Genomic DNA, 18,253 nt, shown 5'->3' on the forward strand with positions numbered 1-18,253 from the left:
ATATCGGGCTTATCTCACACTTTAATTTTGATGCTTATTTTTATTTTTAATTAATTAAACCCTAATAATTAAGCATAAAACACATAATTCACATAAAATTCACATAATCCCTTTTCGTTTCTTCTAAATGAGTTTCAAAGGTTAACCTAGACCATTATGTCAATATTAATGCCTAGCCTAGAAACACGAACGTTACAACTTTCTCCCCCTTAGGATGATTCTGTCCCCGGAATCACACAACGACAAACAACTACAGGTAGCGACTCACTATGTCACTCTCCGTTTCCCAGGTGGGATTTGGCCCATTTATGAGTTTCGAACGTACAGGCACTAAATCGACTATCTTACGTTACAACTTCTTAGTCTTACGATTAACGATTGCCTCAGGTTCTCCAATTAACCTCTTGTTCTCGTCCAACCTTAATTCAGAAATGGGAATTATGTCGGGCATACCACCCGTGAACTTTTTCAAATAACACACATGAAAGGTGTTATGAATACTCTCTAGTTCTTCCGGTAATTATAGCTTGTAAGCTTGATTCCGGATTCTCTGAAGAAGTTTAAATGGTCCAATAAACCTTGGACTCAACTTTCCCCTTCTACCAAATCTTATAAGTCCCTTCCACGACGAGACTTTAAGTGAAACGGAATCTCCAACTTCGAATGATATCGGTTGTCTTTTCTTGTCAGCATAGCTCTTTTGAGCAGCTAACATCTTTTTCCCTAATCACTTACAACTTTTCAACAATCTAATGGACTATTTCAAGTCCCATAAACTACTTTTCCTCAGCTTCCAGCCAACATGATGGCATCCGAAACTTTTTCCCATGCAAAGTGTGATAAGGTACCATCTTGACACTTGAGTGGAAACTATTATTATAGGTGAATTCTACTAAAGGTAAGTGTTCATCCCAGTTACCTTGAAATTCTAGGGTACATGCTCTCAGCATATCCTCCAACGTTTGAATCGTCCATTCGCTCTGACCATCGGTTTGCAGATGGTAAGTTGTATTCAAACACAACTTGGTACCCAATTCCTCTTATAGACTCCTCCAAAACCTTGAGGTAAAACGGCTGTCACGATCGGATACAATCATTAACGAAACACCGTGAAGCCTCACACTTTCCTTCACATAAGAATTCGCAATTTTATCCATAGACCATTTCTCGTTGGCTGCTATGAAATGCACACTCTTAGTGAAGCGATCAATGATCACCCAAATCATGTCGTGACCGTTCCTTGTTCTGGGCAGTTTAGTCACAGAATCCATAGTGATATCTTCCCATTTACCTATGGGTACATGTAAAGGTTCTAAACTCCCATACGTTTTCTGATGTTGTGCCTTAACCTTGGAACAAGTTACACACTCAGCCACATACTTTAGCAACTTTGAGCTTCATCGTCGGCTACCAGGAATATGGTTTTAGATCTCTATACATTTTTGTATTGCCGGGATGAATCGAGTACATTATCTTGTGAGCTTCTTCCATCAGAAGACCTCTTATTCCTCCCATCCTAGGTACCCAAATCCTATCTTTGAAACCTCCATTCCTTGATCGTTTGTACCAAACACCAACGTTTTACTCAAACGTTCCTCCTTTCGGTCATTTTTCTCTAAAGCTTCCTCTTGAGCTTTCTTTATACTTTTCACAATTGTCAAGACAACTTTAATTCTTAACGCTCTTGGCCCTTTTCTTTTCAAGACTTACCTTCCGACTGAGAGTATCAGCAACAACATTTGCTTTACCAGGGTGTTAAAGTATCTCACAGTCGTAGTCCTTGAGTAATACTAGCCAACGTCGTTGTCTGATGTTCAATTCCTTCTGATCAAAGAGATATTGGAGACTCTTATGATCAATGAAATTTTTACACTTTGTGCCATAAAGATAATGCCTCCATATCTTTAGGGCGAATACTACCGCTGCCAACTCCAAATCGTGAGTGGGGTAGTTCTTTTCATGCTCTTTAAATTGCCTCGATGCATACGCTATCACCTTATCCCATTAGGTCAGAACACATCCTAACCCAACTCTAGAGGCACCATTATCAACTGTGAAGTCATTAACTCCTTCAGGTAACGAAAGAATCGGTGCTTCACGCAACTTCTTCTTTGACTTCTCAAAGCTTCCTATGCTTCTCATTCCAAGTATAGACAGCTCCTTTGTGGGTCAAAGCTGTCAATGGAGTTGCGATCGAAGAAAAGCCTTGGATAAATCAACAATAATATCCAGCTAATCCTAAAAAGCTTCAGATCTCCATAGGACTTTCAATTGTAACCTTCGAGTTACAAAATAAATCCTTATTGAGGACTCGTTCTTCTTCTTTGGAATAAGTACTTTCCTTCATTTATTGTAACAGGCCGATGGGTCATGTTCTAATGATCTCTCATTGTATACTGCACTACTTAGACTCAGATCTCCTAGGGACAAATTTCAGAACAAATTATACCTTCCTTCATGTTCTAATGTGATACAATCACAATTCAACATGTATCATTTCTAACTACCAACTTCTTTAACAATGAGTGCGATACTTCTATTGATTGCTTTGATCATCTTTCATTTCAATCTTCTGGCTTAAGTCAAATGTTACATCAAACTTGGTTCTCTGAACCACATAATAAACTCATCGTAGTCGGACTCAATTTGATATGACCTCTAAGGTTGGAATAACAATCATCTTCTTAGTCATTACCGAAACGATGGTAACGACAGACTAGAACAAGACGGAATCAAATAATAGCTTCTTGGTAACCTTGTGACTTTCCCTGATCCAAGTGCGAGTCCTGTTCTTCCAGTACTATAGATCTCTACTACTATTCACACCTACTCATACTCGTCCCAAGTACTGTCTCGCAGTCCCCAAGTCCTAAAATCACAAAACAATTTAACACATACAAATGTGTCCAATTAATCATAAAATTTTCCTAGACTCTACTAGGACTTCTTTCACGCGTATCTTCAATGATCAACTCTACTTCAACATGGTTGTTGATGGAAATTCCAGATGATTGGGACAACTTCAAAAAAAAATTACACCAGCCATTCTATTCATCAGACGACAAAACTAGGGTTTATTTTATTTCCTTGAAACGATTACACAAAGGTTCAAGTTTACCCTATACTATGCCTCTCATAGGCTAAACTACTTGTTACTATTCACATTACTACTTCGTAACTTGATCTTCGGGTATCAAGTCTTGACTTCTACTTCCTAGTGTTATTAATCGCTTCTTCAAGGATATCCTGAAATTCCTTTGGCGTTGATGGTGCACTTGGCCTTGTTACTTCATTGTTCTTCGGACAATTCTTAGAAATATGGCCTTCTTCTTTACATCCGTAGCACACCTGCTTGGGAATAGTACACTTATTGGCGTAATGCCCTATTTCTCCACACTTAAAGCACTTCACCTTCCCGTCACAATTCCCGGAGTGTTTATTTTTGCACTTCCCGCACCATTTTCCTTTATCTCTTCTTTTGCCAAACTTTGAGGATATGTTGCTCTTGTTGGGCCTTGAAGACCCCTCAAATTTCCTCTTCTTGTCAACTTCAACTTTGTTGTCGGTTGTGTCATTGATCATTTCCTCAATAGACTTAGCAACCCTAATAGTTCCCTCAAGAACAGATGCCTGACGTACTGGCACAATAAGTTCATCCTTACTTTGTTGAAGTAAATGTTTTGTTTCTTCCATCTGTTCACCTAACATTGTACGTACCATTGCCTACACTCCAGTCATCGTGATTGGCTCAGGCTGTGGATTATCATTTCCGAACCCACTTTGAGTACTCGCCATTTCGATCTATACACCAATCGTAGGTGAACTTAAATCTTCATTTTTGTTAGATGTTAAGTCTTCGAAACGTTTATATGTTAGTTCCAATATCGTAGTCATACGTTTAGAATCCTACACACATAAGGTTTCCAGATCCGGTCGGCAACAGACCATAGATCCGAAAAAATAATAGCATCATTATAGCTATAAGACAAAACATTTAGCACATAAAAGCATTTTAGGCACCCTTCCTAAAATAAACTAGTGCTCGTGTCTAAATTATGGTAGACACTCGTCTCACAATCATCACTTAGCATTCTAAGTTTAAGACTAGAAATCGTAGGATATTTCTTAGTTCGCTTAAACTAATGCTCTGATACCAACTCTGACATCCCCTAATTTCTCGGCCAGAAAAGACCGATTTAATTTATGCTTTTTAAAATCAAATCAGAGAAATCTTATAAAAGATGTTGCGGAATTGGTCCCCAAAACAAAATATGATAAAAGTTTGTCAAAACCTTTATTTAAGAAATATATCATTTCCTTTTTATATCAAAACCTCGGGATGTCATGTTCCGATACAGATCAAAAGCATAAACAAGACATTATAAGCCTTACGACAGTTATTTGTAACTACTGGCCTATAATCCAAAATTCACTCATCATCATCATCCGACTATGCTCGGGGTCCTCTACCTGTAATATAAACAGCTGAGTGGGTCAGGCTTGGAAGCCTGGTGAGCATATAGGGTTTTCAACCCACAATACATAAATTTATTATGTTTAAACATCAATCAATCAACCGAGTTACCCTAAACCCCATTATTTTATTTATTTCTTAAGGGTTTACTCTAAGAATCAACTATCACTCCTTCCTAAGGATTCATCCTAAGGAATAGACACAAAGTCACCTCGTAACCGGGGTTTATACAACGGGCACTAATTCCATAGCTGCCAAAGTTTACTCAACATGTGCTAAGTCCATAGCTCTTGTTTATCGACAATATTATTTACAGGTGTTCTCTCCTGCAATACATGTCAACGGGTTTTTAGAGTACAGCAAATGAACATATAGTTCATTACACCTACAGGTTGCGGGCCTGCTAGTGTTCCATAGACTGTCTAGAATAGTCCATGGTTGTCATCCATACTCTGCTGAATGACGGGGGCCAACAATTTGGGTAAGTGATTCTCTCAAATTTTCACCACTCACCCTTAACTCATGATCAGTATTATTGATCATGTCCTTTATCCAACTCACCTTTCATCATACCCACTATTTCATCTACCCATGTTTTACCCAACATTTATCGTAGATAAAAATACATATATAGTTTAAATTATTTAAACACATGTATAAATCATTCCTTCAGCACCCATCTCAAATAAACAAACAATATATATATTCACACAACACGTATTTTATGTAAAATACTTCATATATATGTGTAAGGTGAAAGTAACTACACACTCACTTGATTTAATGAAAACCGGGCAACAATTCGTTTCCTAAAACGACCGTTTCTAATAAAACCGGGAGTTTTATTGAGAAACCGGGCTCTGCGAAAGGTCAGGCTTCGAAACCGAAAAGATAAATTTTTCGGGTTTCACGGGCAGTTCGTGGCGTATTCCGGGGCTTATAATCGATACCGGGGCTTCGGGGGATGATAATATGAAAGAAATATGGAGAAAGGGGCTAAAAATGACAAGTTTTCAAAATACCCCCGGGAGGGCTCGCACTCTTCTATTTATAGGGAAGAGCTTCTGATCGGACGGCTAAGAAAGAGCCACGCCTCGCAGATCCGAGGGTTTGTAGGGAAGGCTCGCACTAGGGTTGCGCGTGCGAAGGGCTGCTGGCTTCTTGTGATTGGTCCGAGGCGTGTGTCCAATGCGCAGGTGGTCAGCATGTGCGAGGATCTCGGTGGCACTCACTGATTGGACCACGGAGTCGTCTTACACGTGCGAGGCTCGGAGCTAGGTGCGAGGCGCGGAACACGCGGCAGGCATTGCGAGGCTCGGACTAGGCTGCACACGCGTCGCTCCTCGGATGTGCCACGACTTCGGATGACTCAGCAGCTCGGTGACTCAGCAGCCTGGTGACTCAGCAGGACACGTGGCACTTTTTCAGCGAGGATGACGTGGCTACTCGTGACTATGCGAATTTTCTCGATTTTCGCGCCAAAACTTCTAAAATCCATAACTTTCGCATACCAGCTCCGTTTTTGACGTTCTTTATATGCACGCGTAGCTAAAATTACGCTCTACAACTTCCGTTTAGACTTCATCGGCTAATTTTGACTTTAAATTTTATATTATTATTTTTAACAGATCGGGACAGGAAATCCGTTAAAAATTCATTACTTCTTCATCCGACGTCTGTTTTCGTCAGACTTTTTACCGTTGTGCTCCTAATGATGAGACCTTCAATTCTCGTTTATGTTGTGTCGGCTAAAAATCGCTCGATCTAAAATTCGAGTTTTTAGCTGTGTACTGCTAAGCTGAAACTTCGAAAAATCATAACTTCCTCATACGAAGTCAGATTTGGGCGTTCTTTTTATCGAACTTCTCGGTTTAACGAATACTACGACTTTCGTTTAGATTACTAAGGCTAAAAAGTAGTTTATCAAAAACTCACTTTTTACGACACTCGGCACCGTGTCGGTTTTGTCGCGAAACTTCGACAGGTCATAACTTCTTCGTTATAACTCGGATTTCGGCATTCTTTATATCTCCGTAATCCGTGTTTCGACCACTACAAATTTATGTAAAGATATCGGGATTATCTCAGAGCAGTCAAAAATGAAACAGATCAAATGATTGTTCTAGAATGGCTATTTCTCACAATTGCTCCTTGTTATGCAGCGGAACCATGGCAATTAGGATCTCAAGACGCAGCAACACCTATAATGCAAGGAATAATAGACTTACATCATGATATCTTTTTCTTCCTCATTCTTATTTTGGTTGTCGTCTCACGGATGCTTTGAAGCCCCTACTGGGATGGGATCCTTGAAGAAGCGCAGGTTTGGAACCCTATATACAAGGGGCTAGTCTCGATCCCGCTTGGTGGTGCCCCTCTGGATTATTGTTGACTCAACATTGATTTCGTGCTTGAGTTTTAATTTTGACGCTTATTTTTATTTTTAATTAATTAACCCTAATAATTAAGTATAAAACACATAATTCACATAAAATTCACATAATCCCTTTTCATTTCTTCTAAATGAGTTACAAAAGTTAACCTAGACCATTATGTCAATATTAATGCCGAGCCTAGAAACACGAACGTTACATTATATATATATATATATATATATATATATATATATATATATATATATATATATGCGGTTCCATAGTCTTCAATGCAACCCTTCAAATTTAACTATACAATGTAAATTTTTTGGAAACTTTTTTTATATGTCAATTTTCCGGCATGCTACCTCAAAATCATAAGTGTTATCCATGAAAAATTGTACTACGACTAACAAATCTTCACATGAGAGTAAAAATCAAAACTTTTCTAACTTTTAACAAAATTTTAATAATCAATTACTTTATAAATTCTTCTCATTTGATGTACTTCCCCTTATGATATTATTCATGTTCTTACCTTGAATTTTTTTCATCTATTATTAACATTTTTCGGTATTAACGAGTATCAAATCTTATGTCTCTTCTAAGATTTGTCTATTCTTTACTTTTACATCAAGAGGTAGTTAGTTGGAAGTAACGAGTAGACAATAATGCATTGGAGGTTCTTTAGCAATATATGTCAATATGTCGTTAAAGCAACCCTGAGGGATAGGTTACTCGAATGAACACACAATTCATACTCCCGGATTGTATGATTCATTAACACCTACAGATTGCGAGTTTGTTAGTGTTCCAATGGACTGTCTAGAAGAGTCTGTGATCGTCATCAATACTCTGCTAAATGATTTCTCTTAATATTACAGTAGTACAATGTTGGGCATGGTCTCTTAATATTATTTTATCTCTTTCTTAACGCTTTTTCTACCCAATATCTTACAAATACAGTAAAATTACATATACCAATAAATCAAGTAACATCATGTCAAATTATTGCATCTAACACAAATATCAAGAACATAGATAATAAGCACATATATTATTTAATTATCTAAATAATTTGTAACTATATGTAAGAGGAAACTAACTATACACTCACTTGTTAAAAGTGGATAACTTTCAATTAGGGCAACACTTCGCCTAACACCTTAGCATTTCCTTTCAAAAGACCTAGATATAAATTTTACTAAGTCTTAGTCTTATATTTTGCGGCTGTGAGAACAAGATCTTTGCACAGGGACAAGGTTTGAGAATTCAAACCTTGAGTGAATGCTTGAAATCAGTGTCTGCTTAATAATGGATGTTCAAGTCGAGAGAAAGACCAGTCAAGTCTTAGATAATCAATTCAACAAATGATCAAGACATTAAATGAGGACAAGTAAATATTGATCAAATTAAAGTTAATAAATGAGGAACAAGAAGAATGTTATAAATGTGATAGAGAATAAAATGCCAAAGGAAGAGTGAAAGATCCGTCATTGACTTGTATTGAATCCTCCTTTTTATAGGAGACAAAGTTATAGCGAATTAACCTTGATATTTACATAAGACTGGACAAAAGGCATAAGCCTGACATTCTGATTGTCCTAAACAACTTTAGACTAAGTCCTATGAAACATCACATCAAAATACAAGACAAAAGTAATAAATACATAACAGACAAAATAACTTCATTCCGGACAAGTGATGTTCCGGAGATGAAGCTTTGTTCCGGATCGATGAGCATTCCGGACAAAAGGATCAGTTCCGGAATGCGCTCTTCTCTGAATTTCTTCACTCCCTTTAACCAGCTCCGAACAGCTTCTGGATCATATCCATCTTCGGAATCAGCATCCTTCGAAATATGTACTTAGGATTGCTAGAGGTTCACTTTCAGGTTCCAACAATCTCCCCTAAGTGAACTTAGCAATCCATCAAGCTTAGTTCATTTCTTCCTTGATGAAGGTGAAGGCCCGGAACAACCATTCTCGCATTGCGATGTACCAAGTCAGCTGACTTACAAACTTTGCTTTAACCTGTTCCGGAGCTTCAGACTTTGATGCCCGTGAAATGAACTTTTGCAGAGCTTTGGTAGGAACCAGGTGTTTGTCAAGGACGTGGAAGAAGTCCTTTTTGTTTGTTCTTCTGGTGGTGTAGACAAACCCTAGAATCGGTTCTTCAATCGGACCATCTGCAAGAAGTTCAGCTTCCAGAAGAACAAAGTCAACTTTCGCCACAAATTGTTCGGTTTCGTAGAGGTGAGCAAGTTCGTAATCACATCTGCAAAACTCAGCAACATAGTCTTTAAGAAAGTTGAGAGTAGAGTGATAGGCACCCATACTAATGTCATCCAACTGATTTTCTCAGAAGTACGCAAAAAGAGTAAGGATGTCGTTCAGATTCATGGAAGGGAAATCCGCATCAGTAACAGTCTTCGGAGATGGTTTGTTCTAGAGAATATGGAACCGGAACGGAGGACAATTCAGTTCAAATTTAACAAGAATTTTTCTTCCGAAGCCCTGCACTTTAGCGATCCTCTTCCTTGTCCATACCTCCTTGAAGGGCTGAGCATTCTTGTCGTAAAAGGTTTTAAGCCTTTCACGTTCAGTCCGGATGATCATTTCCGGATTGTCGTTTGGATGGAGAGGAGCAAACTTAGTATAGAACTTGCTGAAGGGAGAGAGAGGGAGATCCAGTTGGTCAGCATCGTGAGAGGAAATGTCATAAGAAAGAGCAGGAATGATATCCTTGGCTTGAAGAATTCCTTCACGACAGAGAGGAGAAATACCGCGCATTGGATCAGGATGATCTTTTAAGGCTTGAATCATGATGCTGTCTTCCAGCGCCTTTTGGATTTCCTCCTCAGACCAACCAGATTTTTGTTTAGGGGAAGGACCGGAGCGATATTCTTTTTGTTCCGAAGTCATAGGTTTCTTCCTTTTATCCCTCTGAAGAGCTTCAATGGCCATCTTCATATTTTCATCAATGAAAAATTTCGGAGGAGGAATTGGAAGTGGTTCTTCCGAAATGTCGTCTGGAGTGCAAAGAGGCGATCCATGATCAATGGGGGCACCAGTTGGTTCAGGAATTGGTGCAGAAGTGGTCGAGGAAGGAGTGGCTCGAAAAGCTTAAGCAGTGAGGAAGGATTTAGCCTTGGCCATTTTTACTACCATTTCAAAGACATCCGGAAGAGATGATGGCTAGTAAGCAGCAGACCAAATCCTCTTTTGTTCTTCAGTTAGTGCTTTTGGCTCTGTCAGCTTGGGGTTTGAAGACCAAGAATCCCTTTGGGAGCTTCATCCGAAATGTAGGCATTGAAGTCTTCATCTTCTTCGGTTCCTTCAGAAATGCCCAGGATTCCAAAGAGAACTTGTACATCTTCTTCGGAATCAAAGTCTTCGTCCCGGAGAGTGTATTCCGAAGCTGGCTTCCATTTTCGGCTGGGGCCTTCTCTTCCTCTTGCATCGGTGACCCTGGAAACCGATGCAAGGGACAAATCGTCCTTAATCTCATCAAGCTTGGAGAATACCCTTTGAAGACCGGTAGAGAGTTGAAAAGTCAGGGTGTCATATGATTCAGAGGTGGGAGCTTGAGTTGAGAGATGTCTAAGGTACTACTGAGGATTTCAATCATCTCATCCAACTTCCTGTTCGGAACATCAACAATGTTACAAGTTGAACATAGGAGTTTGATGAGGACTTGTTGGATGATCAGGTTCATTTCATCCTTTTTTCGGATCTCCTTCTCTAAACGTTGAATTTGTTTCTCATGACGAACATGAGTCTGCTTGATGAGATCGTTGGTAGCAGACACAAGGTCGTCATGGACCTTGAGCATGGAGGAGATGGTGTTGAGGTAGTTGTCCACCAGAGCATCGTATTTTGAATCGATTTGCTCAACGGTATGTTTCAACCAAATGGAAATTAGTTGGTCAAGCTGGGCTTCTCTCTCGGCTGTGGATGGTCCAGATGATTGAGAGAGAGACTGAAGGATGGCGTCAAGTTTTGAATCAAGTCCGGAGACTTTTTGATCCAATTTGGAATTCATCTTAGCAACGGAAGTCTCTACAGAGGACACTTTAGCCATAGTGTCAGAGACATTGGTTCGGATCTCCAGCATGGAAAATGGATCAAAATAATCACTAGCAGAGGATTCAGAATCGGAGTCTGAATGTTGTGGAGGGGACTGGTGAGTACCCGGATTAGAGGAAGGACCCGGTTTGGTTGCATCATCATCTTCGTGAACTGGAGAGTTTGGATCATCAACCGGAGTGGAGGAGGAAAAAGTTCCGAAGTCAAAAGCAGACTTGGATCCGGAGGCTCTAGATTGAAAATGGACAGATGTAGTGAGATGAGCATCCGGAATTGTTGTTGCGTTGTCCTCCTCAATTACTTCTTCAGAAATCTCCTCTACCGGATCAGCATGGAAAGAGCTTTGGGGAATGACAATTTGGGGAAGTTCCGAAGCAAGCTTGTTGATCACGTCATCATCTGAGGGAGGAACATAGGGAGTGTTGCTTTGAATGGCTCGGTTCCTCATGGAAATAAGAGTGGATTCAACTTGAGATCGAGTCAAATCTGGACGGCTTGATGCAGCCCTGTTAACATAATCTTCCCACAAGGGGTCATTAGCACCTGGTCGTCCTGTACGCCTTCCGGGTACCAGACCAGTTGTAGCATCGGAAGATGGAGGGACTGCTCCTTCTTCCGGATGCTTGGGTTCCGGAACAATGGTTCCGGAGTGTGTGCATGTTGAAGAAATAATGGGATTGGCAAAAATGACACGTGAGTGTGTTCCGGGGGGGGGGGGGGCAAGGAACTTTGTTCAACACCAACAACACCCTTTTGGGAGGGAGAGTGTATACTATGTGTAGACTCCTCGTGAGTGTGTGCTTGTGAAGATGAAACATTGAGGGGTACCTCAGATGAGTGGACGGGAGGGGTGTTCGGACGGCCAGAATTAGCCGGAATGTCATGGGTAACCTCCTGTTGAGAGGGGGCACCGACTTTGGTTTTCCTTATGGCCTTGGATTTGGAAGGAGAGGCCTTGCGTTTGGCCGGTTTCTTAACTTTCGATCCGGACTGAGTGTGAGTGGCCTCTTCCGGAATAGGCTCAACAGAGACTGGGGCAGGTTTTGTTAGGTCGAACACAACCAAAGTCTCTAGATGGTGTTTCAGAAAAGGGGATCCGGAAGGGATAAGAGCCAACATGTTGTCTGGAAGCCGTCTGACCGGACCAAAAGAGGAATGGTCCGGAATTCTATAGGACTTAACAAGTTTGAAAGAAACACATACCTCCGGAGGAATTGTGCTCACCAGAATGGGAATGTTGAGTTCCTTGAAGATCTGCTCGATAGTCAGTGCCCAAAACCTCAGGCTCGAGATTTTGTTTGGTTTCCTCTTGATGGAAAATTTACATAAATCTTGCCATAGAACTTCCGGAAGATTAACGGAGTTTTCGCGTCCGAAATAAATGTTGAATACCACATTCAGCCAATCTTTGCTAAGAGTATCAATGCCGCCATGCTTGCTAGAGAGACCACGGATTATGAAGTGGATAAGAGCATTCCAGAGCTCGGAAACAGCAGTCTTCTTGAAATCCTTGGCTCGATAATCGTGACTGTACCCAATGAACGTGAGAAATGTCTGAAACTCTTCAGCGGTTGGTTCTACAACTGTAAAACCAGCAGGATTGGGGGAAACTCCAATGGCTTTGAGGAAGGTAGCTTTATAGATGGGAATGGGTCGATCGTCGATGATGGAAGCCATCAGAACATCATATTCAAGCTTGATGCTTGTGAAGGCATGATGAAGATGAGAAAGAGGAAGGGGTGGATTTGAAATTTTGTAAGTGGAATGGAGAGAGGATGACGGGCAAGAAAGTCAATCATGATTCTAATGGAGTCATCGTAATCTAGCGGGTTTAGGGAAAAGAGTTGGGTGGTATCTCGAAGAAACAGTTCTTGATCAATTGAAGACGATGAACCTTTTGATCCTTTTGATGATTTCTTTCTGGAAATCGATTTCTTTGGGATTTGAGCAGTAAGAGTTTGGAGCTTGGATGGTTCCATTGTTGAAGATGATGAAAGCTTGAAGAACACGAAGACTGTAAGGGTTTTAGAGAGGTTTGGAAATCAAGCGAGTGTAAAGTGGTAAAGGTAAGTTGTGAAAAGGTTTTTATAGGTAAGGAAATCCGGGTCGGGTTGGAAAAGTAATGATGATGATCCAAGATTCGTGGGGTTGCATTTAATGTTGGGATGAGGAGATATGATAGTTGACATCATAGGAAAAAAAAGGGGTTATGTAACCGTTAATCCGTTTTTCCAATTATGAGGGCGTGCAATCGTGTCACGCAAATCGAGGAAGATTGGATAAGGATCTTCTTGAAAAGTAACCGTTGAGAAAACGTTTCACCTTATTACCTTTTGGAATTCCAAATGAGTTGTTCTGGACAGGGCGTGATCCGGAAGAAGAGATGTTCCAGGGCAAATTTGAAAAATTTCAGATTTTGAAAATCCGGAGCAATTTTTGAAATTCCGGGGCATTTTGAAATTCCGGAGCAAATTTTCGAAAATTCGGAACAAATTTGAGAATTCCGGAGCAATTTTTGAAATTCCGGGGCATTTAGAAATTCCGGAGCAAATTTTCGAAAATCCGGAGCACAGTTTTGAAAATTCCGGAGTAGTTTGAAAATTCTCGAGTGAATAAGAAAATAACCTGTACAGCTGTAGAAACTCAAGGAATAATCAGTACACAAGACAAATAACGGATCCTGTATATTCAGAGGAAAAATAGTTCCAAAATAAAATAAATGAGTTCGGAGCGTATTTTTCTGCTGAATACTTCGATCAGAGAGAACATGTCTCCTAAAAGAAATGAGGATCAGGCATCATCATACCCATTTTGTTCAGAAATCCAAAAAATTTGGTTTCGTCTAATGCCTTAGTAAAGACATCAGCAATTTCATCATTAGATGGAACAAAAATAAGTTCGATGTTACCATTTAGAACATGATCTTTAATGAAATTGTACCGAATGTCAATGTGCTTTGTCATGGAGTGCTGAATTGGATTATGCGAGATGGCAATGGAACTTTGAGAATCACAGTAGATAGGAATGCGTTGAAAACGGTAACCATAATCCAAGAGTTGAGATTTCATCCATAGAACTTGATAGGTACAGCTAGCAGCAGCAATGTATTCAGCTTCGGCTGTAGAGAGAGCAATGCAGTTCTGTTTCTTGGATGACCAGCTGACTAAGCGACCACCTAGGAATTGACATCCTTCGGATGTACTTTTGCTATCGAGTTGAAGACCACCATAGTTTGAATCCGATTAAGCTTGCAGAAGGAAACTTTCATTTGCTGGATACCAGATTCTGAGGTTCTATGTGCCTTTGAGGTACCGGAAAATTTGTTTCACAGCCAAAAGATGAGACATCTTCGGATTGACTTGAAATCTGGCACATAAGCATGTTGAGAACATTATGTCCGGACGACTTGCGGTAGATAGAGTAAGGATCCAATCATTCCTCGGTATTTCTTTTCATCTACGGAAACACCTGAAGTGTCGGCAAAGATTTTGTGACCGAAGCCCATGGGAACCTTGGCTGAGGCACATGTATCCATAGAATATTTCTTAAGAAGCTCAGAAATGTACTTCTCTTGATGAATGAAAATGCCTTTGTTTTTCTGTTTGACTTGAAGGCCAAGAAAGAAGCTTAATTCTCTATTCATGCTCATTTGAAAACGACTGACCATAAGTTTGGCAAAGTCAACGACCATAGATGAATCGGTAGATCCAAAAGTGATGTCGTCCACATAAATTTGTACCAGCATGAGATGTTTGCCATCTGATCTTCGAAATTACGTGGGATCCAGAATACCTCTTTGAAAACCTGAGCGCTTGAGAAAATCAGTGAGAGTATCGTACCAAGCTCGAGGAGCTTGCTTGAGTCCGTAGACAGCCTTCCAGAGTTTGTAGCAGTGGTTTGGAAAGGAGAGGTTGATAAAACCAGGGGGCTGTTGAAGGTAAACTTCGGTGTCAAGCTCACCATTTAGATAAGCACTCTTAACATCCATTTGAAAAACTTTGAAACCTTTGTGAGCTACGTAAGCAAGAAAGATTCTGATAGCTTCAAGTCGTGCAACATGAGCAAATGTCTCGTCGTAATCAAGACCTTCAAGTTGAGTGAATCCTTTTGCTACCAATCTTGCTTTATTTCGGATGATAATACCTGCATCGTCTAGTTTGTTGTGAAATACCCATCTTGTACCAACAATAGGGTGATGTTGAGGAGGAGGTACAAGAGTCCAGACTTCATTGTAGTCAAATTCTGCCAGTGCATCTTGCATGGATGTAATCCAATCAGCATGCTCTAATGCTTCCTTGATAGATTTTGGTTCAACCATGGAGATGAAAGCTAAGAAGTGGCATTCGTTTTGGATGTTGGTAGCTGAACGAGTTTGAACACCAACATTTGGATTGCCAATCACTTGGTTTGGAGGATGATCTTTCGTCCAAACATGCAATCGAGGGAGTTCTTGTGCAGCAGAGGATCCTATATCAACAGTAGAAATGATTTGCTCCCCCTGAATGATTTGAGTGTTGGAGTAATGCTCCCCCTGCACTTCTGAACCAGAATCAGAGAGGTTTACATCATCATCGGAGGGAAATTCAAAGAAATTTTCATTTTCATCAATGTTGAGAGGATTTGAGTCATCGAAGTCAGCAGCTGTATCTTGGAAGCCATCCACATTTGATTCAAGAGAGGGATTTACATTATTCTCCCCCTCAACCTATGAAGGTTGAAAAGGTTCAGAATCAAACGAAGGTAGGCTAGGAGGAGGACCAGAGAGGTTTTGAGAGATTGAGGCTTCCGATGAAGGAATTGGAATGAGAGACGGACGAGATCGTGATTTGGAATCAAGAGCTGTTTCGGAAGGACCAAAGAGAGTTTCAAAGTCAACCTCAAGAATGGTTTGAGGGTTCAGACATCCTGGCGGAGGAGCATCGGACTCCATGATGTGAGTAGTGATGTGAGTGGGGCCAGAATTCCGAACAAAGTTGTCATCAAAGTTAATGTCAAAGCTTTCTTCCAGAACACGAGTTCTTCGGTTGACAACTCTGTAGGCGTTGGATTTAGAAGAGTATCCTAGAAAGATTGTTTCATCAGCTTTTGGTTGAAACTTTGTAAGCTGATCACGGTTGTTTTTCAAGAAGCACCTGCATCCGAAGATATGAAGGAATGAGATTATTGGCTTTCGACCATTCATTGCTTCGTATGGAGTCATGTTGAGCCGTTGGTTGATGATGCTTCGGTTTTGAGTGAAGCAAGCGGTGGATACGGCTTCAGCCCAAAGATAGAGAGGGAGATTTGCGTAATTGAGCATGGATCGAGCAGCTTCTACAAGTGTTCTATTACGTATTTCAACTACACCATTTTGTTGTGGAGTGTATGGAGCTGAGAAGTTGTGATCGATTCCTTTTTCTGTGAGGAACTTCTCAATGGTGGCATTGACAAATTCTGAGCCGTTGTCACTTCAGATTCTTCTTACCAGAAGTTTGATAAGAACTTCTATTCCTTAGGTAAACTTGATGAGCTCAGATGCGGTTTTGGATTTCAGCCTAAGGAAGAAAACCCAAGTAAACCTTGTAAAGTCGTCAACAATCACAAGAATGTATTTCTTATGATGAAGACTCTCTACAGTGGATGGTCCACAAAGATCAATATGTAGAAGTTCCAGAGGATCCGAAATGGATTTTTCGATGATGACAGGATGACCCTTTTTTGATTGCTTACCACACTCACGTGCATCACATAAATGATCATTTTCAAATTTGAGAAGAGGTAAACCTCTTACCATTTCGCCTGAAACAAGATCATTCATGTATCGAAAGTTTAGATGTGCGAGCCTTCGGTGCCATAGCCAACTAACATCTGGAACAACTTTGGAAAGAAGGCAGAGTTGTGGTTTGCCAATGATCATGTTGATGTCGAGTGGGTACATGTTTTTGTTGCGAAGAGACTTAATCAAACATTCTTTTCGGTCTTCAGTCATCACATAGTTGTATTTTTTGCAAAATTCCACATGTCGGTTTGAGTCGGTAATGAAACGACCCAGAAATACGACCCAAAATTTTCATTTTTAATATAACCAAAAATTATAAAACTGAGTATATCATAATAAGACCATGCGTTGCGTAACTCAAAACCATACTAAAATACTGTAAAAAGAAAACTGTGTCACAACTGTATCAAAACATATCTAAGAAAACTGAATCAACTCCCAGGATAAAAACTGAAGCTGTGGTGTGCGTGATGCCATCATCCCGAGCTCTTCCCTTTGCTTGCGGAAGTACCTGAAACCAAAATTGAAACTGTAAGCATGAAGCTTAGTGAGCTCCCCCAAACTACCACATACCACACAATAACATAATAAGAACATACTGGGCCTTGCCCACTGCATTGGACCGAAGTCCGGCTAACTGGGGCCTTTCCCCCTACATCGGACCAAAGTCCGAAGCTAACTGTAACATCGGACCGAAGTCCGAAGCTGACTGGGACTTTCGTCCCCTACATCGAACCAAGTCCGAAGCTGACTAGGACATCGGACCGAAGTCCGAAGCTGACTGAGACATCGGACCGAAGTCCGAAGCTGACTGGGACCTACGTCCCCTACATCGGACCGAAGTCCGAAGCTGACTGGGACCTCTGTCCCCTACATCGGACCGAAGTCCGAAGCTGGCTGAACATAGCATAAACATATCAACTGGCATAAACACATAAATCCTGTCTGAACCACGAAGGCATCAAACATACTAACTACTACATCGGATCGAGGTCTGAAGCTGACTGATAGCTAAACGGGCCGGCATTGTGGCCTTAGACCCGTTCCTACTGGAAGGAAACTCACCTCGTGAACTGGTTGTTGTGTGTATGGCTCTGGAAGCTAACTGCTGCTGCTCCGGTATCTCCCCGGCTACAAATCCATAATACACTCAATTAAATGCTAAACACTGCACTAGGGTAAAATGACTCTTTTACCCTTGGTCAAAGTCAACTCTCCTGATCAAAGTCAACCCACAGTTGACCTGACTCGCCGAGTTGGGCCGCTAACTCGCCGAGTCCCTATTCTCACTTCTCAACCCTACTTGTTGCTACTCGTCGAGTATGGCATCAACTCGACGAGTTCCCTTTTGAATCTAAAACTTCAGGCAATCTGCATCCGACTCGACGAGTCGTATGAACAACTCGACGAGTTGTTCTTCGAGCTAAGAAGATTGCCTTGGACTCGCCGAGTTGTATGAACAACTCGCCGAGTCCCTCCATTACTGAGTCTAACCTCAAACTCGCTGAGTCCACTCTACCACTCACTGGTCCCACTCGGCATCACTCAAAAAGGAAAA

General features: G+C 40.8%; 1 protein-coding gene across 1 annotated transcript; it reads right to left on the bottom strand.

The window, feature by feature from the left end:
• Nucleotides 1-14,709: 14,709 nt before the first annotated feature.
• On the bottom strand, nt 14,710-16,137 carry LOC145076025 (uncharacterized). The gene is made up of 2 exons (XM_079022050.1): nt 15,696-16,137; nt 14,710-15,584 (listed from the first exon to the last, which is right to left on the bottom strand). The coding sequence occupies exons 1-2, from the start codon at nt 16,135-16,137 to the stop codon at nt 14,710-14,712; spliced, it is 1,317 nt and encodes a 438-aa protein (XP_078878176.1).
• Nucleotides 16,138-18,253: the final 2,116 nt, after the last annotated feature.

The sequence above is a fragment of the Lactuca serriola genome, chromosome 9, assembly GCF_051521515.1.
Source record: "Lactuca serriola cultivar US96UC23 chromosome 9, Lser_US96UC23_V15, whole genome shotgun sequence".
NCBI lineage: Eukaryota > Viridiplantae > Streptophyta > Magnoliopsida > Asterales > Asteraceae > Lactuca > Lactuca serriola.